This window comes from Colobus angolensis, unplaced genomic scaffold (genome assembly GCF_000951035.1).
Source record: "Colobus angolensis palliatus isolate OR3802 unplaced genomic scaffold, Cang.pa_1.0 Scaffold745, whole genome shotgun sequence".
NCBI classification, from domain to species: domain Eukaryota; kingdom Metazoa; phylum Chordata; class Mammalia; order Primates; family Cercopithecidae; genus Colobus; species Colobus angolensis.
The window spans coordinates 53,467-78,050 of NW_012121210.1; the positions used below are offsets into that span (position 1 = coordinate 53,467).

Here is a 24,584-nt window from a genome sequence, read left to right on the forward strand (position 1 = left end):
AGGAGAGGATCAGGAAAAATAACAAATGGGTATTAGGCTTAACTCCTGGGTGACAAAATAATCTGTACAACAAATCCCTGTGACACAAGTTTACCTATATAACAAACCTATATATGTATCCCTACATTTAAAATTTTGAAAATATAAATAAAGACAAACGTTAGTCAAATATGGGCCAAAATAACAAAAAGTCACTCTTTTTCATCATTTCATAGAGACTACAAATTTCCTTCTCCCTCTCCCTGCTTTCAGAATAAGTGACATTAATCACATGTTGGCATTTAAGTTTTTCACCAATTTATTGCTAAGAGGAAACATACAATAATATGCTATATGGTCATAAAACCCACTTTGCAGCCATAGAAGCAAATTCTGCCTGTGCCTGTGTATGTATATGTATGACAGTGGACCTGTAAGTGTGAAACGTTAAACACTATAAGAGTAAGAAGTCTTTTGTTGAACTTTTGTTAGTTTGAGAGGCTGCAATAATTTTTCCCCTTTCAAAACGCTGGAATAGAACTCATTATTTTGCTTTCCAAATTAGCAACAGGTAGCTGGTTTAGAAGGCTGGAGATTGATTTCTCTCCAGCTAGCAAGTCGTGGGGTCAGGTCACTGAAGCATGTGGGTGATATGCTGAACCACCAACTTGGCAAATATTGAACTATTTTAAGTGCATCTATTTTATGGTTCAGTAAATTTTTTGTTGTGTTAAATTCATTAAACTTGACACAGTCTAAATGCCACAGCACATACTGCAGAGCCCATAAAGTAACAGCACCAGCCATAAAAGATAGCAAAAGGTAAGGATCGATATATTTTCTCTCTCAGTTTCTATTTAATTTTTATCTTTCATATTAGGACTGGGATTTGTTTTAAAGTTAAAAAGTACTGTGTGGCTGGGAAAATCAACTGGAATCTTATTATTTTCTGAAAATCTGAAGGAAGGTCTCTTTGTCAGTCAAGTTGCCCTCCATGCTAAGATGATGACATATATGACCTACAATTCAGGATCACTTAATAACTTGGGGGATAAATGAGAAATAAGAATTACACTCTGTTACCCACATTTTGGAAAAATCTTGTTTCGTATAATTTGCAAAAATATTGATTCAAGGACACATCTGAAGACTTAAGATGGGGCCTTGATAATGTGATTATTCTTTATTCAGAATTGAAATTTTCATAAGGATAATCAAGTTTTTGGCACATAAACTGTTATCGTGATTTAATGTAATTTTTTTGAGAGAGTCGTTTGTTATTTTTTAAGTACCACTTTTCCTCCAACAAGGAGTAGCCATAGCAATTCAGAAAGTAGGGAAGGTGCAAGATGCAAGGAATTTCCATTCTAGCATGGGTTGTAACTATCAAAATTACAAAATTGATTTTATACTCCACATGAAAAATGACAATAAGTGAAGAACAATTTTCCAGTAATTTTTCTTAACAAAATAGAAAACAAAATAATCAATAACAGAAAATTGTGAAAATAAAAACCCAGTGTACATGTAGAGAATAAGGATATAAGCACTAAATATAATTCTTTAAAGCTTCCAGAACACATAGGGCAGAAGTGATGCAGCCATCAAAGTTGGACTGAGTAAATCCATCTCCTCCACATGCAAGGAAAGGTTTGTGATGCAGAGTCATTTGGCCAGGACAGTTGGCAGCAGCATTTGTAACCTGAAAAAGTAAAAAGAAGACTGCAATTGACATTCTGTGCTCTATTGTGCTGTCATGGCAACACCCACCTGGAAAATGCTAGTCTACCTGGCGAAATCAAGATTTCTCACAAGAAGCACCAGAAAAAACAAACAAACAGACAAAAAATGCACACACAAGAAATAAAAAACAAACCAAGACTCACTAAACTCCCCCAAACCCCAGTTCAAGTGTGTATATTTATATTCATAAATGTTTAAATTTTCAGTTATTAGATAAGATAATCAGAAGTGGGTTGAACTTCAAAATTAGTAGGGCCTATGGTCTGAATGTTTATCTCCCTCAAATTCATATGTTGAAGTCCTAACCCGAGGTGATGGTATTAGAAGGTGGGGCATTTGGGGAGGTGATTAGGTCATGGGCAAAGTCCTCATGAATGGAATTAGTGCTCCTTATCAAACAGGCCCAAGGAAGCTTGTTGGTCCTTTCCAACATGTGAGGACACAGCCAGAGGTGCCATCTATGAGAAAGGGGGCTCTCACTAGACACTGGATCTGCCAGTGCCTTGATCTTGCACTTCCCAGACCTCAGAACTGTGAGAAAGACATTTCTGTTTATTAGCCACCCAGTCTATGGTATTTTGCTATAGTGGCCCAAATTGACCAAGACATCCTTCTTCAGTTTTTCTCCACCACTCCTCACCCCATGGTTCTTTCTTCCTCACATATTTCCTGAGTGCTGTTCTGGCCCAGGCCCCATGCTGAGCACTGGAGCAGGAGAATTTTAAAATTTCACAACCTTGTCCTTAAGGAACTTTCAGTCCTGAGAGGAAGACTGACCCCAAAGCAGTCTTTTTTAACAGCTTTTTATTTTCATATCTGAATGTATGAAAAAAGGCACAGAGATTGTTTTCTGGAGAAAATATTCTCAAAATTTGGATGGATGATGGCTAATAAGCATTTGCAGTAAGGAGAATAAGTGGGAGGTGAATGTAGTTATATTGGACACTGAGATGACTTGCCCACTGAAGCACCAAAAACCCTCTAAAAAACCAGAATATGAAAACTTGTTGTAATGGCCATCTCGCTTGGGACTGCTTCACTGTACAACTTCAGGGGGCTCCATTCACATGGATGACAATATGACAGTTCTGGTCTCTCCTGTACATTGTTTCCATGGACAGTAATAGAGTAAGGCCCATGAGGATTTACTTATTTGAAAATCAGGAAAAAAACATCAAGAAATATAATAAATGCTATTTAAATTATGGTGCTGAGATCTTTGTTCTAGATAGGCTGAGTCAGTATATTCCCTTACAGTTTTTTTTTTTCTTCTAGAGATAGGGTCTTGCTCTGTTGTCCAGGCTGAAGTGCTGTGGCATGATTATAGCTCACTGTACTCTTGAACTCCTGGGCCAAGAGATTCTCCTGCCTTAGCTTCCTGGTAGCTAGGACTGCAAATGCACACCACCATGCCTGGCTAATTAAAAAAAATTTTTTTAGAGATGGGGTCTCACTATGTTGTCCAGGCTGGTCTTCAACTCCTGGTCTCAAGCTATTCTCCTGTCTTGGCTCCCCAAAGTGTTGAGATTACAGGCATAAGCCACCATGCCTGGCTTACAGAGCCTACAGTTTTCTTAAAGCAGAAAAACTTTGCCATAGATATTTTTTATGTATATGTTATATTTGCTTTTTAAATAGGGATGGTACTATTATTTCCCTGTTGAACTTCTAAAGACATGGGCCTCTGTAGACCTGTGTCACTCAGATATAAACATGAAATATTAAGAGCATCCTCTCACTTTTCTGGAGGTCTCTTACAGCAACATCATCTATCACAAACATAACTGATAATCTTGAAATCAGCAGACAAGATCTTTGAGTGGCTAAAATAGGCAGTACATAGTGCAGTCACTGAAGCGCAGACTTGGTTATTCAATTAGAGCTTTTAACCTGCTTTAGATAGAATTTTATCAAGTTGGATTATTTAATTTGTCAGTAAAACACTACAGGAGGAAGAAAATGGCTAGGATCCTAGATATTAGTGATTTCAGAATGTGATAACCAATAGTCTAATAGCAAGGGATATGTATTAGTACATTCTCAGACTGCTATTAAGAACTTCCCTGAGACTGGGTAATTTATAAAGAGAAGAGGTTTAATTGACTCACAGTTCCAAATGGCTGAGGAGGCCTTGAGAAACTTATAATCATGGCGGAAGAGGAAGCAGGCACGTCTTACATGGCGGCAGGCAAGAGAGAGAGCATGTGAAGAAGGAACTGTCAAACACTTATAAAACTGCCAGATCTCATGAAAACTCACTCACTACCATGAGAACAGAATGGGGGAAACTGCCGACATGATGCAATCACCTCCCACCAGGTCCCTCCCTCAACACATGGGAATTATGGGGATTACAGTTCAAGATGAGACTTGGATGGGGCCACAGAGTGAAACCATGTTGGGATGCTATATAAAAACTCAAAACCCAGACAAGACTGGAAAGAATCCTGGCAGTCTGGGTCAATTTAATGGAGAGGCAAATAACTTTCTGGCTCTTAATAGGAGCTGAGGGCATCAGTTATTAGCTGTCTTACAATCATTAATGTTCACCATGATGGCCCCAGCTTTCAAGAAGCAATTCTAATATGCATAAAGTATTCATTGCTAGCATTTCTTGAATGTCCACTGCCTATCAAATGTTGTATATGCATACCTCATTTAATTCACATAGCAACCCTATGAGGTGGTTACTATTGTTCTTATTTTATACATAAGAAAGTTGAGGCTCAGAAAGATTACTACTTGCCCAAAGACGGAAAGTCAGTAGATAAAGGAACAGGGATTCGAACAGAGCAGGCTGACTCCAGAACTTACATTTCCAGCACTTTCAGAAATATTTCCATAAAGACTCGATTAAGTAAAACAAAACAACAATTTTTGATTTTTGTTTTGACTTAGATTTAATTTTTGACTTAGCTTTAGGCATCTAGAAAATTCACATCAATAGAATAACGCATTCATACACATTCATATCTATACATATATGTGTGTGTCTATGTATAATTTGCACATACATAAATCTCCATTTGTGGTAAAATTTTGATACATTCCTGTTGACATCCCTGTATAGATAAACTGTGGCACTATTAAACATTGCACAAGTTTAACCAGGAAGGAGTTCAAGGAAAAGGGTTTTGCCCGGTCATGAGCCGGTAATTTATTGGTGCTGTGTAATTTAATTTGATGAGTGGTAAAACACAGATGCCAGATCACATGGCTGGAAAACTGGGCCACTGATTAGCCAGTCGGCAGTTTGGATGAAATCAATCTCACTGTATTTAGGTGGAATCATCCATTTTGCAATTACTCAACGGGGAAAATATGAAAACATGGAGCGTGTATTGGCAAGCTCCTTCACCCATGTAAAGTAAGAGCCCTGCAGTGGAGGAGCACGTAATTGTCAAAGCCACAATCTCACAATAATGCAGCCTTTGGCTATGCTTTCAGCCACAGTGAGGAACCACGGCTCAATGACTATGTTTAAGAGAGATGTCAGGGCTGAAACAACCCCTTGCAAATCTAGGTTGCTTTGGCTCACATGTGTGCCAGGGATGGTCAGAAAGAACTCTTGCCTGCTGTAGAGTAGCAAATGCAATGTTTCTATAAACTTAGGCGATAATTGGACTGGGTATACAAATAATGCTGAAGAAGTGGTTTTATTTCTAAGCAATTAAAACCCATGTGAATGTGTTTTGTTACATAAAATGCAAACGCCTAAGCCCCACATGGAGAGCTCTGCATAACCAGGATCTTACTTTCACTCAAATCTCACCTCGTGCCACTTCTCTCACCTTTGTCACCCTTGTCCTTATCCCTTCTCTCGCCTTTGTCCTATCTGTACTCAAACTCAGGTTCTTATTCTTGTACTTCTGTGGCTTGGAACAAACCATTTTGCTGGGTGGTGTTGCATCATCCTCCTCTTTGCTGACAAGCAAATTGCTCATCCTTCAAGACTCAGTATAAACATCACCTGCTCTGAGGCATTCTTGCTCAGCCAGGCAGGGTCAGTGCCTTTTCAGCATGTTATTTCTATCTATTATATTACTTGCTATTTTGCACTGTAATGATGTCCATGCCTGTCTCCTCCTCTCCTAGACTGCAAGCTTCTAAGAATAGGGACTCTGACTCACTGATCTTTGTATCCAAGGCTGAGAACAGTGCCCGGACCATATGAAACTGTGCAATAAATGTTTATTGAGTTAAAAGATATTGTACACAGTTGATCAAATGAAGGTCTTGACAGAAAACCTACACAAAAAGTGTAATTCAGAAGTTGCCCATATAGCTGAGGAGAAGCTCAAATGGAGGAACTATTGTATTTAGAAGACTTTAATAATGATGAATGAAGGGGTGTCCTCTGGCCTCAGACCGTGCACTGCTTTAATGACTGTCTCCTGTCATGTATTAAGTTGAACCACATAAACTTGCTGATTCTGTAGGTCAAAAATGGTAAAATATTGTCAATTTGTATACGGTTCAGCCTAATAGTTTCTTTGTATCATGATTACTAATTGTAAAAGTTCACACAAAAAAGTGCTTTTGGTGTGAAAATGAAATTAAAGATGAAAAGAAAGAGGTAGGCAGACAAGCAGGCTAAGTATTTTCTATCAAAATGACAGTTGATTATTAGCAAAATAATTCAAATAATGTCCATTCTTCCTTTCATATCTATGCTAAAGCTACAGTGCGCCCTTGGACTAGGAAACATTTACCCATAGAGAACAGTCATTTGTTTGGCCTATAGAGTGGCTTTATTTTAGGCTGACCTATTCAGCCATCCAGCCCATAATCTGGTTACTTAAACAAACCTTTCTGAAATATGGCAACAGGTGACACTCAAGAGGGTAGGCAAGAATTAAGGTTTTATAAATTCTAATTCTAGATGTGCAACTAATGTGATCAGGGAGCTTGGACAATGAATAATCAAGTTTTTGCTGCTACGTTTCCTAACTTATACCATGAATGCAAATTATACCACATTTCGTTGAATTTAAGGCACCATAAAACACAACAATATTTTACGTACCAATGAGAAAGAAAAATGGTGTCAACATGACACAAAAGTTTATTTTATACTTAATAGAAAAGTTCTTTCGGATTTATCTACGTGTATCTTTTGCAAACATAAAAAGGAAATAAAAGAGAAATACATTGGTTAAGCCCTTCTAAAGGTTCGCATTTAGAGATGGACTTCTCTGAACCACTCTTTAACTCAGACATGCTGATGTCTGATATCCATGCACTTCCCTATGCAGTCTGTCCTCTGTGCTGTCTAAAACACTGGCAATGTGGCATTTCTTACAAGGATGTTCCACTGAATTATTTTTTCTAGGGTTTTCTTCTGAGCTGCTGACATTGTTCTGCAAGTATGGATTACGCTTTTTTCTCTTCATTGGGAAAGAAAGGTTTTCAGACAGCAATGGGACCTCATATTCTCTCCTCAAATTGTTCTTAAATAATTTGTTAGTTTAAATATCAAGAAGTTACAGCTGCCCACTCCGAGAGCACCAGAAATAACCAAGTTCACACATGTGAAAACTACATCTTGACTGTCTCCTGGTGTACACTGATGGGGTGGTATCTTATAGTTGAAGAAATATGGCAAGTATTAAGTAGGGTGATGGGAGAGGGATGGTAAATACTCCACAGTTTCTCAATGCACAACAAGTCAAAAGATAATGAATGGTAGGATCCTTTAAGCAGTGCTTTTTCAGTTAAGTAGCATTGTTGGTGTTAGGACTTCTAATGTCTTTAGCATTGCTGGTTTAAACACTCCATTTTCTCAGCTCACCCAAATGAGCAGCCTCAGGTGAAACTGACAGAGATATACTGGTTATCTAAGAATCCATTTGTTCATTTTCAAAGGTAAATGTACCAATTCCAGAACCAAGTCTGGTTGTCTTCCCAGATCATTCATCTTGCTGGGCTAATTTCCCCAACTGTATCATAGATTATGGGGGTGACACAGGTGCAGCAACTCCTGACAGACATCACTAATCAATCGTGGCAGTCTTTCCAGGAAGCCCAGCAGGGCCTCAGCATCCTTCTCCCTTCGGTGCCTCAGGCAGCCACCACCAGTCAATTGGAGTTGGCACTTGAAAGGAATTCTATATAACAACCCTGGATTAGAAGATTACAGAAGAAACACATAATTAGAAATAAGGGAACTAAATATTCTTTACTGTTTCTTTCTCTCCTTTCCCATTAAGTTACAATAGCTTTGATGCATTGCCTTTCTCCAAACCAGAGACACTTCAATGCCAAGAAACAGATCACATCAGGAGCCATTTCCTCTAGATGCTGCTGCAAATCCAATTACAATTCCTTCTAATAACCTTCTAAGACCCCTGTCCAGGACACTACCCTTCTCTAGGTCACACAGGTGCTTCAGCTGCTGTGTGAAAATAAACTACAGGCGTTTTAGCTACAACCATAGTTCTACAAAATTGTATGCTAAAAATATCAGGGCTTGTGGAAAAAACAGAGTTGGGGGCAGATGACTCAAAGCCTATGGAACTTTGAGCCAAGCACTAACAAAACCAATAAACATCATAGTAAAGTGGCTAGTACAGTTAACATTCTCCCAGCCTCTGCGTCTAGCTACAGTGGTACACTCTTTGCAGCCTAGATCCTGGGGCTTGTGTTTCTCCTTTGAGATATGGGTCTTGGAGGACAGTTGCTTCTAAAGCAGACAATTTTGAGCTAAATTGAAAGTATGATCTAGGATCATATTTCATCTGCCTTTTTCATCAGTCTGTCACATTAATATAGGGGAAATATCTTTGTGGTTTCACCATCTGGACTTCCACTTTTGCTGAAGAGCTTAAAGTGGTAGAAAACCAGCAGTTCTTTGAGCCATTGGAACAGCCACTATTTGCACTAAAGGAAAGCACGTTTGTAGATTTTAAGTTTTTATTCCTGAGACCTTCATATTTAGCAAGGCTTTATGTTTGCCCATAAGAAAAGTTACTCCAATTACTTCAAAATATAAATGAGTTTGAAACCAATATGAGTCTCCTGATATTGATCTCTCTTATTTCTCAGCTGCATACAAGGTAATTCACATTAAAAAAAAAAAAAACACACACACACACACACACACAAAAACCCCAGTTGCAAATACTTTTACCACTTTCTTATGTTACATTACCTTCCTGCAAGTCACTTTAATAAGCTTTGGGTATGCATAAGCCTTGACAGCAGATGGAGATATCTAAGCCATCACTTGTATTTTGATACTCACACTGCATCTTTTAATAACAATTTTCGGCCGAGCGCAGTGGCTCAGACCTGTAATCCCAGCACTTTGGGAGGCTGAGACAGGTGGATCATGAGGTCAGGAGACTGAGACCATTCTGGCCAACATGGTGAAACCCCGTCTCTACTAAAAAAAAGAAAAAGAAAAAAAAGAAGAAGAAAAAAAATACAAAAATTAGCAGGGCATGGTGGCACGTGCCTGTAATCCCAGCTACTTGGGAGGTTGAGGCAGGAGAATGGCTTGAACGAGAGAGTCGGAGGTTGCAGTGAGCTGAGATTGTGCCATTGCACTCCAGCCTGGCAACAGAGTGAGACTCCGTCTCAAAACAAAAAACAAAAAACAAAAAAAAAATTTTTTTCATCCACTCCAATGTCTGACAGTGACTTTTTACTTAAATTGTTCCTGAATTCAGAGAAATTTTATTGTTTACTGGTTGCACACTAACTTGACTGGGGAAAACTTTGAGTAATAATCTTCTTGCCTTGGCATTTCCCCTGCTCATTGCGTGTGTGAGGTATTGACCACACTGGCAATAATAAATATCTATGAAGGCTAAAATGGTATGGAGCTGATTCATATATTTTCTCACTTCCTTGCATTTCTCTATTCTGCTGCCAGTGTAAACCTAAGCCCATGCCATGGTACATAAACAGCAGAAATTGAATATTTGGTTAACTTGTTCCTTTATAGCCCCTATCTATGCAAAGCACAAAGGTAGTTTTTCCCAAAAGGCAATCTGTGGCAAGATGAAAAAAAAGTAAGAATTCTGAGTGTTTTCATGGAGCTAAGCACATTATATATATATATAATATTTATAAATCTGTTATGAGGTTGTAACTTTATTTTTTGGGTTATTCTTTTGTTTAAATTCTTGTAGCTGTGTTTTCGCCTTTTAAATTTTTAGTTGAAGAATTAAAAGATAACAATATTATCTTAGCTCCCAAAACATTTAGAGGGGTTTTACTGGTCCATGAAAATAAAGAAAAAAATGCTTGGAACCACTGCTCTGGGGTAAGGCTTGACACGGCTTAAAGCAGAGCCTCCATCAGTCTGAAGAATGTTTTCCATGAAAGGGAGGGATGGTGACTAGGGAGGAGCTAACGTGAGCTTTGAAAAACCATCAGTAATTTCCATTATCACTGGATAACCTGAGTTTGGGTTTGGTAAGTTGATGAGTAATTTTTAAAAATGGAATGAAATCTTGTATAAAATGTATTTCCCAGAAATCTGCATAATCTCTTTTTTATACAAATATTACTCTAGATAGAACTAGAATCTACAGGAACACATGGTTCGTTTGTTCGCCCATGGTTAAATATTTAGGTAGTAACCATCTAAGGGTTGGAGGAAGATAGGGATTGGGGGAAAATGACTTAATCAAATGTGGAATAAATTCAAATTACATGTGGCCTAGAGAGTGAATGTGGTTCGTATTGATTCTCTGTATGTATCTCCCTAATCTTACCATATTCCCAAGGCATTGATTATAAGATTGATCACATGCCTGTTTACACACACAGGGAGAAGTGTCAATAAATGAAGGAGAGACCAGAACTTATTCTGATGTCAATGGAAATGGCTGTTTACCTATTTGCATATAGGAAACTAGTCCAGGCACTCTGAAAAAGATATAACTTCAGTGCTGCGGCTACAGTGGAACAATACTATTAGCCACTGAGTAAAGTTCCATAATATAAGAAAGGAAGGGCTGGGACATGAAAGTTGAAAACAGGTTGTTTTTTTTTTTTTTAAAATTTATTCACAAAATATTTTCTATTGGTCAAATTTAAAATGTAATGTTTCTACTTCTATTAGGGGTGTATTTATCCTTAATGTTCTCCTATTTTTAAAGAATCCTTTTGGGGTTTGACAAAAATCCAACAAAATGTTGTTAATTCCTCTACACACAACTAACCAAAATGCAATTTGGTAAGAGATGTTTGATGTTTAAAAGCCTTTTGAGTCCTTAAAATAGCAAGCTACGGGGGCTGTGTCTTACTTATCTTTGTATTTCTGGTATCTATTACTCCACTGTATATGACTGGCATTGAATAAATATTTGCTCAAAGAATAAATCAACACAGGCCAACAAAAAAGCTAATTCAAAGTTTTGAAATTTTTATATTCTCAGTGTTCAAATGGTCTCTAAAGGTGGTGGAATTTTTTTTCTCTATGAAAATAATTTTCTTTAGTTTCTGAGTCTCTAAATTTTGCTTTCCCACCCCCGCCCTCCAAATAACCATGCTATTAACCACCTTCTATTTTGTCACACTTAACCCCTCACCACTCTATCCCAGTTCCTGAGCAACTGAATTGCCCAGCACAACACCTATTCTGATTTAATTTTAAAAATTCTTTCTTAAAACAGTTGATTCTCTATGTTCAGATTTTTGTAGCAAAGTAGAAATCATACACATATGAAATACATGTGTTATATTATTAAGAGAAGCGAGGATAAAGATTATTTCTTAACCGTACACTGCATCTTACTAAAGATAAGTGATACTCCAAACTGGGATAATAATGATAAATTGGGGAGCTGATTATACCATTTAATCTATTTTTAGGTATCTTTCTTTGATAATTGAACCTCTTTTGGCCACAGATTTTTGAGGCTCTCAGTTCTAATCATCTTATGCTACGGTACTTAATATTCATAAAGAGCTTTATCAACACATGGGTGCTTTCCTACAGAGATGGTACATTTTTAATTGGTTCTTATGTGTTGTGTTCATCATTTCATCTTTCCTCTGTTCTACTCATCTCTCCAGTGTTCTATTATATTTAATGGTGATTTCATAAACTCGTTTCTTTGTTGTGCTTTAGAGAAAGGCTTACTTGTATTGTGGACTCCTGATTACAGAGCTCTGTATCTGGTACTACAGAGAGCTGCTATAAAATTACTATTGGTTGGAATACCCTAGGTGTGAAGAAAGCAATGTGGTTTGGTCAATTCCCAGTGGAGCTTTTCATTTTATTGGCATTTGTCTATTCTATTTTAATAAACCATTGGGTAGATGCAGGCAGAATGTGCCACAAATCAATTATATGATCCATGTAGTAGCTTTAGTGGGCTCAAACTGCAAAGGACATCCTTTGCTGAAATTGTATATTCAATTGTTGAGGTCTAGATTGACTGTTTAGATCTCTTCTATCTTTTAAAACCCTGAAAATACTGGAGCAAACTCTTTTGACGAGGACTTGTTCAGAACAAGCACACAATAAAGAATGAAATACGGTTTTCTCTAGTACTACTGAAGTAATAATGGACAGAACAATAGTCATATTACATTCTCCTTTAGAGTTTTCAATTTAATAGAAGATTGTTCTGCCCTTCAGCAAGTTTTAGTGTATTCATTCATTGATTCTTCAAATATTTGTTTTGTTCCCAGTAGTTGCTGAGCACTATGAAAAGTGTGAGGGTACAAAAAAACCAGCTCCTTTCTGTAAACTGATTTAACAGATTTGGAATTCTTTTGTTTTCATCTAAATATAAATGCTCTGTCACAATTTCTCAAAGGATCCAACTGCTTGGGATTCTAGGATGCAAAGGACTGAAAATGCTTTCCATGGTGAGTCCAGAGATAAACTGAAAATCACTTTTCCTCCTGAACTGGGCCTCACTACTACCTCTTCCTCCTCTGTAGGTTGACAGCTGGTTAATTTCCCACAGACTCAATTTTTCTGCATTTCTTCTCCCATTCCCTATTTATTCTTCTTGATGACCCAGAAGCATGACATTGACATTTCTTTCTGGTTCTCATTCATGTTGAATGGACCCAGTGACTTTATATCTGGGCCATAAGATTATGGCAAAAAAGAAATCAGCATTTTGATCTTCAGGTCTAGAAACGAACTTTCTTCTACTTTTAATACTGTGAAAATTAAATTAAAAGTATTAAAAAATTCAATACTGTGTTCCTCAGAAAGACAATAATGTAGAATAAAAAACACAGGTGGTTTTAAAAGTCAGCTTAATTGAACCTATATACAGTAAAATTTATTTTTTTGTGTGTATTGTTCTATATATTTTGACAACATATACAGTTGTGTAACAGCCACTACAAATAACAGAGAACATTTCCACCACCCCCTAAATTTCCCTTATGCCGCACTGCAGTTAATCCCTTCCTCTCAATCACAGCCCCTGCTAACACTAATCTGTTTTTTGTCTCTACAGTTTTACCTTTTCCAGAAAGTCATACACACAGACTTGGAGTCTGACTTCTTTCACTGAGATGATGCTTCTGAGATTCATTTACGTTACTATAAATATTTCTAGTTTGCTCCTTTTTATTACTGAGTAGTTTTTCATTTATGGATGTATAATATTTACTCACTTAGCAGGTGATGAATATTTAGGTTTTTTCCACTATTTGGCAATGATTAATAAAGCTGCTCATATTATTTGGATATAGGTTTCCATGAGGATACATGCCTTCATTGTTCTTGGGTAAATCTCTAAGGGTGGTGTTGCTGGGTCGCATGGTAAGTGCGTGTTTAACTTTGTAAGAAACTGCCACAGTATTCCTCAAAGTGGCTGTGCCATTTTGCATTCCTACCAGTGATATGTGAGAGTTCCAGTTGTTTCACATCCTTGCCAGTATTTGTCATCTTCAGAGTTTCTGATCCAAGCCGTGACTGGTTTCTTTCATATAGCATGTTTTCTTGTAGGTGTGTCATGGTATTTCATTGTGGTTGTAATTTGCACTTCCTTAATGACCACTGATGGTCATTATCTTTCTGTGTGCTCAACTGCCATTCACATCTCTTCTTTTGGTGTGTTTTGTGAAATACACATAAAACTTGCAATTAGTGACCGGTAAACACTAATCTGCTTTCTGTCTCTATGGATTTGCCTATACTGCATGTTTCGTATGAATGGAATCATTCAAGAGGTTATCTTTATGACTGGCTTCTATCATATAACATGTTTTCAAGGTTCATCCATGTTACAGCATGTATCAGTACTTCATCCCTTTTTATGGCTGAATGATATTCCCCTGTATGGATACAACATATAGTTTATCCATTCATTAGTTGATAGACATTCAGGTTGTTTCCACTTTTGGCTAAAGTGTGCTGTTATGAACATTTGTGTATGCAGTTTTGTTTGAACACACGCTTTCATTTCTTTTAATTATACATCTAGGAGTGGAATTGCTGGGTCATATTGTAATTCTATGCTTAACTTATTGAGGAATCACCAAGCTTTTTTCCACAGTGGCTGCACCATTTTACATGCCCACAAGCAAAGTACAAGTGTTCCATTTCTTCACATCCTCTCTAACACTTGTTATTCTGTATCTTACAGCCATCCTAATGGAAGTGAAATAGTATCTCATTGTGATTTTGATTTGCATTTCCCAAATGAATAATGATTTCACACACCGTTTCATGTGCTTATTGTCCATTTGTATTTCTTCTTTGGCAAAATGTCTATTCAAGTCCTTTGCTCATTTTTTAATTGGGTTGGGTTTTTCTTTTCTTTTCTTTTTTTTTTTTTTTTTTTTTGCTGTTGTAAGAGTTCTTTATACATTCTAGATAGTAGATTCTTATCAGATATGTGACTCATAAATATTTTCTCCCATTCTTTGGGTTATCTTTTCACTGTTTTGATAATACTTTGATGAACAAAAGTATTGAAGTCCAAATTATCTTTTCTTTTGTTGCTTATATTTCTGGTGTCATATCTAAGAAACCATTGCCAAATCAGAGGTTATGAAGATTTACCAATATGTTTTATTCCAGAAGTTTTATTATTTTACCTTGCACATTTAGGTTTTTGATCCAGTTTGAGTGAATTTTTATGTGCAGTGTGATGTAAGGGTCCAGCTCACTCTTTTGTATGTGGATATCCAGTTGTCCCTGCACTATATATTGAAACAGATTATTCTTTCTCCATTGAATGTTCTTGAGAATATTGTCATAAATCAATTGACTATAGCTATGGGTTTATTTCTGAACTTTCAATTACATTCCATTGATCTATGCCTGTCCTCATGTCAGTGCCACAGTGTCTTGATTACTGTAGTTTTGCAGTAAGATTTGAAATGAGAATGTATGAGTCCTCCAACTTTGTTCTTTTTTTTTAAGATTGTTTTGGCTATCAGGGGGTCCTTGTGGTTCCATATAAATTTTGGATTTTCATTTCTGCAAAGGCCATTGCAATTTTGATAGAGACTGAAATGAGTCTGTAGATTACTCTAGTTGCCATCTTAAAAATATTACATCTTTCAATATATGATGTGTTTTCATTTATTCAGGTCTTTTTAAATGTCTTTCAGCAATGTTTTGTAGTTTTCAGTGTAGAATTCTTATAACTCCACAGTAAATTCACATCTCTTCTTTAGTGAAGTACTCTTTTAAGTCTTTTGCCCATTTTTAGATGATTGTGCTGTTTGTTTTTTAAATTATTGATTTGTGAGAGTTCTTTGCATATTCTGAATACTAGCCTTTTACTGATAAATGCTTTTACAGATAGTCCTTTGCAACATTTTCTCCAAGTCTGTGGCTGTCTTTTCATTTTCCTAATAGTGTCTTTCAAAGACACTGTTTCTGATTTTAATTAAGCTCAATTAATTGGTTTCTTTCTATATGGTTTGTGCTTTTTTGTGTTCTATCTAAGAAATGTTGCTGGGCCCAGTGGCTCATGCCTGTAATCCCAGCACTTTGGGAGGCTGAGATGGGCGGATCATTTGAGGTCAGGAGTTCAAGACCAGCCTGGCGAAACCCGTCTCTACTAAAAATACAAAAGAATTAGCCGGGCACTGTGGTGTGTTCCTGTAATCCTAGCTACTCAGGAGGCTGAGGCAGGAGAATTGCTTGACCCTGTGAAGGGGAGGTGCAGTGAGCCAAGATTGCGCCACTGCACTTCAGCCTGGGCAATAGAGCAAGACTACATCTCAAAAAAAAAAAAAAAAAGAAACGTTTACCAAATTCAAGATCATAAAGATTTTCTCCTATGTTTTCATCTAGCAGTTTTAGAATTTAAGGTGTTATGTTTAGGTTTATGATCCATTTTTAGTTAATTTTTGTATATGCTGTGAAACATCAACTTTTGAACATAAAGTTGTGTTTTCCAAATTCTATTTTGTTGTTCACTAGTTCTTTAAGAAAAATGTTCAATAGGAACATTGATTTCCTCATTTAAAGCAAAGATAATGTTTACTTCCTGATCTGTCAGAACAGTTGTGAGGATCAAATGAAAACAAGTATACAAGTGTTTTCTAAAATCAGAGTATAAATGTTAACTATGATTATCTCTAGCTGACAGCAGCAAAAAAAGAATGGCATAAGAAGGTATCATAATTGGGAGAAAGCCAGAACTTAAAAAATTACTGCAGTTAAGTGAGGTGTTTATAAGCACTAGCTTTTAAATAGGCCTGCATTTGAATGCCAGCTTTGCCACTTCCTAGCAGCTGAAATACACATAAGATACCTGAGCCCTCTAATCCTCAGTTTTCTCACCTATGTGATGGGGAAGGGATACAAACTCCACAAGGTGGCTGGAGTATAAAGTGAGTTACATACAGAGCCCATTGAGCTACAGTGAGTAAGGAATTAATAAGTTGCATTCTTGAAAATGAGAGAAAGAGAGAGAAAGAGAGACTGTCTAATAAAATGCTGATGTGAATTATCATGGTATACATTAGTGCTACAACACACGATGGCAAAGATCAAGTTCAATTTCCACCAAACTGAGCTACTGGTCATTCCTCAAGTGTCCTTTGCCTCTTTTGCTTCTGAAAAAGTGCATGTGTTCCTGGGACATTTCTCCAGCATCACTGACTTTACCTGTCTCCCTCATCTTGAAGGATTTAGCTCAAGTGACACCTTCTTTTAGGAAGCTACCTCTTACCACTTCCTCCTCAAGTCTGCTCTGTGCTCACATAGTATGCTGTACATAGTTTTTGTATAGCAAACCGTACTATATCAGGATTATGTGCTTATTGGTTACCCTTGCTGATTGATTATATGGGAAACTCTTTACAGGAAGGGAGGTGTCTTTGAGTCTTTAGAACCCGGTTCAATGTTTGACACATAGTAGAAGCTCAACAAATGTGTGTTTAATGAACAGATGAGTATATGGTATTAATTTATAATGTGGATATGACTACTAAACTTTTTTTCTTTGTTAGTTTTATAGCATAATACTGATGTTTACTTAAATAGACCAAGTAGATTTACTCTTTATGGGAAAGTGTTGAAATAGGGCCTATTTCTTGTAGAGCATCTATGCCTCTGTAATAACAGCCAACATCCAATGTTAAGCATTAATGCTGGGTGCAAGTGAATATATTTAGTATTTGCCCAGTACCAATGACACAGACTCCTTTTTAAAGTTTTTAATAAAGTATTTGCTGGTCAAAATAATTAGTTATTCTGAATAAGTGTGATACTGACTACATGGCAGAGTAAGTCCCAAGAGTATATGAGAAAAAAATGACTTCATTAAATTCTTACACGTTAAAACACTTAATAGTTTATGTAATATGGAATTTTGTGAAAAGGGGAAATATCTGCCTATATAAACTTCAATTAAACTGTGACTGTACATCCTAATTCAATGATCAGAATTTCTCAGCTGATGATCTCACACATATGTACTACCTCATAATAAACCACTGAAACAAGTGGTTAGTTATGTGCTGATGACAAGGAGGTAGGCAATTACTCAACGCAATGCTTATGACTGACACCTATTAGGTTTCCTGATGTTGATAAATTGGGTCATACTACAGTCCACCTATCCCAAAGGGAGCATTTTGGTTATGCAAAGGTCACTATAACTTATGATACATAGGCAAGATACTCTTGTGACCATAATTTCTTGTTGGGAAATGTTGACTCATGGCCCAACTGTGTTAAATTATCAAACACTGGAAAATGTGCAAGTTTTAGTTTAGGAATGATCGGCAGGAAGCTGGAAAATCTTTAAGCTTAAAAAATAGCAACAACAACAAACCACTGGCAAGAGTTCCTTGTGTCCGCAGGGATCTACCACTTCCATCACACCTTGTTCTGATGTTATTCAACAGTCCCTTATGGTAATGACTAAGTGTCATAGTCCCTGGCATTGAATTGGACCTAGTGAAAAATTCCTATCCAGACTATTTACTTATATAAAACAGAGAGAAGAGAAAAGAGATAAACTTTGAAAAGATAAAAGATTGAAAAAGAAAAGAGAAAAAGTGGGACATGTGGGCATGAATAGAGGTAATCAAGAAAAGAGAGCAATGAACACAGAGCTAAGCTACCGACAAAGAAATGACCATCGAAGCACTGTCACCCCATCTCTTCCTCCTCTTACTGCTACTACTGGTAATATTAATTGATAACTTGCTTTGTACTAATGTCTGTAGTAAATGTTTTCTACTGCGTTCTCTCATTTCACCTTAACCACAAGTCTAAGGGGTCTGTTCAGTTGTTACCATTTACAGATGAGAACCTTGAGACATAGAGTTACAGTCCAGCCTGCCCAAAGGTTTGAAATGAGTCTGTGTTATACCAAAGTCCAAGATCATAATTACCTCACATTATTAAAAATCCAGGAATTATAAAGCACAAATATGGGAGAAAAGTCATAGGAATTGTGGCAGATTAACGAAAAGAGCTTGATTTTATTATAGAAAAGAACTACAAAACAAAACACCTAATGTACTTTAACTGATAAACACAATTGATTGTTGTCTTTCAAAGTACTTATCTTAGAAGGCGATGTATTTATATCCATGATGATGAACTGGCCAATGTCTTTGAAGGTTGTCAGATTTAAAATTACTCTTAAAATCAGTTTACTGGCTACATTAAAACAGATAAACAAATATAAGCCAGCTGTATGTTTTTTAGTTACCTCTAAATTTTTTTAATTGTTAAGACTGTATTTAAATGAGTTAAGTACAAATGATTGTGGTTTTTAAAACAATAAATTGAACCTCAAGTTTCAAAGACCTGATCCAACTGATGATATATTGAAGAATATGTGTCAGACTATGAAAGAGATGCCCAGTTTTATTGAAATAAGCAGGCAGTTTGTCGAGGTGGATGACTACTTTGAAGAGGACAACAATCTTTTGGATTTACAAGTTTGTTGTATTTATGATATCAGCCACTACCTTCCAGTTCCAACTCATCTAAAGGGAGAAAATGAGGGTAACAGAAAATGCAGGGGGAAGGCAAGATGGCTGACTAGATGTGCCCAGGTGGAATGGCTCCCACCAAGGGACCAAGGCAACTGGCATGCTCCTAATAGATCTTCAGAAGGAAGGCACCCAAAGTGGACCAAGGGAAGACACAGAAGCTGGACTAAAGAAGGAGAAAGCTGGGAACACTGCATGGGGCTACTGAACACCCAGACTCATTACTGGCCCACAATGGCTCCAGGGGAGTGGGTGAGTTGAACAGGCGAGGAGCAACCTGCTCTCACCATAGGCCTGTGGAACTCTGGCAGGAGAAGACTCCTTAATCACCATGGAAATCAAGTTGGCAGGGAGAGCTGCTTAGAGAAGAGGTGGGGGCAACAAGCCAGTTGATGTGGAGCCCAGATGGTTTGGTGTGGGAGGATCAGTAGTGAAGTACAGCCAGGGATGGCCATGCCCCTAGGCTTGACTTGCTCCTAGGAGACTTTAGCTATAGACGAACTGTTGGACTTGATCTCCGAAAGACTATCTTGCCCATTAGATGGGGCTAGGTTGACCTGAGAACCAGCTCAGGCCATGCCTGCTTGCAGGGCAGTCCCAGGTATCCTGGGGCCCTACACCATAGCTTCTGTACTGGTGGACTGTGCCTGATGAGTGCAGAGCTCCAGTAGGGCAGCCTCTACAATCATGCACCAGCCTGCCTACTCCTTCCCCATACTACAGCTTCCCCAAGGCCCATGGCAACTGTCCACAATTGCTTTGCTGGTGCATGTCTGCATGGGGTGGGTTTTGCTTCTCTTCTGTGAGAGTGCACTCCGCCCACCCTCCCCTGACCAACCACCATTGCAGACAGCCTTGGTGGGCACAAAACCAGCCAGCCTCACCTCCATTAGTGCCCCACCCTTGTATTAACACTGCACAGAGAACAGCAGATCCTCTTCTTCCCTGAGTGATCACTCCCACTTCCAGTGCAAAGAGAAGGCACCCAGACCTGTGCCAGTCAGCACCCTGCCCCTGAGCCAACATCACCTCCAGTGTGACTGTGCACACAGTCACCTACCGCGCTGCCTCCACCAATGTGGTGAACACTCACAGGGAGGCATGTACTCTGGCATCTGCTAATACTCTGCTGCAGCAGCCATATCTTGGTCCCACAATCACCGTGGGCTGCTAACCTTGAGGAGCCAGAGAACAAAGTTGGGGCCCACTACGAGTCCTGCAGAGTTACGGCACGCAGTCCAGGAGGTGAGAGCTAAGTGTTGGCCCCCTACAGTCTTTCAGAAATGAAGCCAGTTGGTTGAATCAACCTTATGCCACAATCAAACTCTCAAGGTCATCAAATAGGATAAAAGAGGCAAAAAATCCAAATGTCAGCAACCTCGAAGACTGAAGGTACATAAGCTCACACAGATGAGAAGGAATCAATGCAAGAACTCTGAAAACTCAAAAAGCCAGAGTGCCTTCTTTCCTCCAAATGACCACATTACCTCTCTAGCAAGAGTTCTGAATGGGGCTGAGACGGCCAAAATGACAGAAATAGAATTCAGAATATGGATAGGAATGAAGAACACTGAGCTACAGGAGTATGTTGAAACCCAATCCAAGGAAGCTAAAAATAATGATAAAACAAGGCAAGATCTGACAGACAAAATAACTGGTATAGAAAAGAACATAAATGACCTGAAAGAGCTGAAAAACACATTACAAGAATTTCATAATGCAATCACTAGTATTAGCAGCAGAATAGACCAAGTGGAGGAAAGAATCTCAGAGCTTGAAGACTGGCTTTCTGAAATAAGATGGTCAGACAAGAATAGAGAAAAAAGAATGAAAAAGAGTGAACTAAACCTCTAAGAAATATGGGAATATGTAAAGAGACCAAATCTATGAATCACTAGTGTTCCTGAAAGAGATGAAAAGAATAGAACCAACTTGGAAAACATACTTCAGGACATTGTCCACGAGAGTCTCTCCATCCTAGCCAGAGAAACCAACATTCAAATTCAGGAAATGCAGAGAACCCTAGTAAGATACTTCACAAGAAGATTATCCCCAAGATATATAATTGTGAGATTCTCCAAGGTCAAAATGAAAAAAAATAATGTTAAAGGTGGCAAGAGAGAAAGGTCAGGTAATCTACAAAGGGAAATCTATTAGACTAACAGCGGACCTCTCAACAGAAACTCTACAAGCCAGAAAAGATTGGTGGCCAGTATTCAATATTCTTAAAGGAAAGAAATTCCAACTCAGAATTTCAAATCTGGCAAAACTAAGCTTCATAAGCTTAAAGAAGAAGAAGAAGAAATAATAATCTTTACAGACAAGCAAATACTGAGGGAACTCGTTACCACCAGACCCGTCTTACAAAAGAGCTCTTGTGGGAAGCACTAAATATGGAAAGGAAGGATGGTTACCAGCCATTACAAAAACACACTGAAGTACATAGACCAGTGACACCATAAAGCAACCACATAAACAAGTCTGCAAAATAACAAGCTAACATCATGATAACAGGATCAAGTATACATACAAAACTTGAATACAAATGGGTTAAATGTCCCAACTAAAAGAGAAAGAGTGGCAAGATGGATAAAAAACCAAGACCCATTATGTTGTCTTCAAGAGACCCATCTCACATGCAATAATGCATATAGGCTCAAAACAAAGGGATCTACCAAGGAAATGGAAAAGAGAAGAAAGCAGGGGTTGCAATCCTAGTTTCAGACAAAACAGACTTTAAACCAACAAAGACAAAAAAAGAAAGGTACTACATAATGGTAAAGGGTTCAATTCAACAAGAATATCTAACTATCCTAAATATATATGCATCCAATACAGGGCACCCAAATGCATAAAGCAAGTTCTCAGATACTTTCAAATAGACTTAGACTCTGACACAATAATAGTGGGAGACTTTAACACTCCACTGACAACATTAGGCAGATGATAGAGACAGAAAATTAACAAAGATATTCAGAACTTAAACTCAGCACTGGATCAAATGGAGCTGACAGATATCTACAGAACTGTCCACCTAAAAACAACAGACTATACATTCTTCTCATTGTCACATGGCACACACTCTAAAATTGATCACATAATAAGTAAAAAATTCCTCAGCAAATGCAAAAGAACTGAAATCATAACAATCTCTCAGACCACAGCACAATCAAATTAGAAATCAAGACTAAGACATTCACTCAAAACCATATAGTCATGTGAAAACTGAATAATCTGCTCCTGAATAACATTTGGGTAAATAATGAAAATAAAGACAGAAATCAGGAAGTTATTTGAAATTAATGAGAAAAAAGATACAACATATCCAAATCTCTGGAACATAGCTAAGGCAGTGTTAGGAGGGAAATTTATAGCACCAAATGCTCACATCAAAAAGTTGGAAAGATCTCAAACTAACAATTACATCACAACTAAAATAACTACAGAACCAAGAGCAAATACATCCCAAAGCTAGCAGAGACAAGAAATAACCAAAATCAGTGCTGAACTGAAAGAGATTGAGATACAAAAAAATCATTCAAAAGATCGATGAATCTAGGAGCTGTTTTCTGGAAAAAAATTAATAAAATACATAGACTGCTAGCTAGACTAATAAAGAAGAAAAGAGAGAAGATCCAAATAAACACAATAAGAAAAAACAAGCAGTATATTACCACTGACCCTACAGAAATAGAAACAACCATCAGAGAATATTATGAACACCTCTGTGAACATAAACTAGAAAATATAGAATAAATGAATATATTCCTGGATACATACACCCTCCCAAGACTGAACCATGAAGAAACTGATTTCCTGAACAGACCAATAATAAGCTCTGAAGTTGAGTCAGTAATAAATAGCCTATCAACCAAAAAAATCCCAGGACCAGACAGATTCACTGTTGAATTCTAGCAGATGTACAAAGAACTGGTACCATTCCTGCTGAAACTATTCCAAAAATTTGAGGAGAAGGGACCCCTCTGTAACTCATTCTATGAGGTCAACATCATCCTGATACCAAAACCTAGCACAGATATAACAAAAAAAGAAAACTTCAGGCCAATATCCTTGAACATTGAGGCAAACATCTTCAAAAAACACTGGCAAACAAATCCAGCAGCACATCAAAATCTTATCCACCATGATCAAGTAGGCTTTATCCCTGGGATCCAAGGTTAGTTCAACATATGCAAATCAATAAATATGATTCATCATGTAAACAGAACTAAATACAAAAACTACATGATTACCTCAATAGATACAGAAAAGGTTTTCGATAAAATTCAATACCCCTTCATGTGAAAAACTCTCAATAAACTAGGTATTGAAGGAACATACCTCAAAATAATAAGAGCCATCTACGGCAAATCCACAGCCAACATCATACTGAACGGGCAAAAGCTAGGAGCATTCCCCTTGAAAACCAGCAAAAGACAAGGATGCTCTCTCTCACCACTCCTATTAAACATAATTTTGGAAGTCCTGGCCCACCCGGGCAAGCAGGCAAGAGAAAGAAATAAGGGGCATCCAGATAGGAAGAGGAAGTTGAACTACCCTGTTTGTAGATGGCATGATCCTATATCTAGAAAACCTCACAGTCTCAGCACAAATGCTTCTTAAGCTCATAAACAACTTCAGCAAAGTCTCAGGATACAAAATCAACATGCGAAAATCACTAAATCACTAACACTCCTATATACCAACAATAGTCAAGCCGAGGGCCAAATCAGGAATGCAATCCCATTCACAAGTGCCATAAAAAGAATGAAATACCGGCTCATGCCTGTAATCTCAGCACTTTGGGAGGCCAAGACGGGTGGATCACGAGGTCAGGAGATCGAGACCATCCTGGCTAACACTGTGAAACCCTGTCTCTACTAAAGATACAAAAAATTAGCCGGGTGCGGTGGTGGGCGCCTGTAGTCCCAGCTACATGGGAGGCTGAGGCAGGAGAATGGCGTGAACCCGGGGGGCGGAGCTTGCAGTGAGCTGAGATCGGGCCACTGCACTCCAGCCTGGGCGACAGAGCTAGACTCCGTCTCAAATAAATAAATAAATAAATAAAAAATAAAGAATGAAATACCTAGGAACACAGCTAACCATGGAGGTGGAAGATCTCTTCAAGAAGAACTACAAAACACTGCTCCAAGAAGACAGAGATGACGCAAACAAATGGAAAAGCATTTCATGCTCATGGATAGGAAGAATCAATATTGTTAAAATGGCCATACTACTCAGAGCAATTTATAGATTCAATGCTATTGCTATTAAACCACCATTAACATTCTTCAAAAAACTAGAAAAAACTATTTTAAAATTTATATGCAACCAGAAAAGAGCCTGAATAGCCATGGCAATCCCAAGCAAAAAGAACAAAGCTGGAGGCACTAAAACAGCATGATACTGGCACAAAAACAGACACATAGACCAATGGAACAGAATAGAGAACTTAGAAATAA

General features: G+C 37.8%; 1 protein-coding gene across 1 annotated transcript in view; it reads right to left on the minus strand.

The window, feature by feature from the left end:
- Positions 1 to 1,136: 1,136 nt before the first annotated feature.
- LOC105501741 (renalase-like) overlaps positions 1,137 to 24,584 on the minus strand; it is a gene marked incomplete at its 5' end in the record, with an annotated part of 73,152 nt that continues 49,704 nt past the window's right edge. Inside the window, one exon of the mRNA XM_011927780.1 lies at positions 1,137 to 1,681. Coding sequence (XP_011783170.1) covers positions 1,529 to 1,681 — 153 coding nt within the window. The remainder of the gene's footprint in view (positions 1,682 to 24,584) is intronic.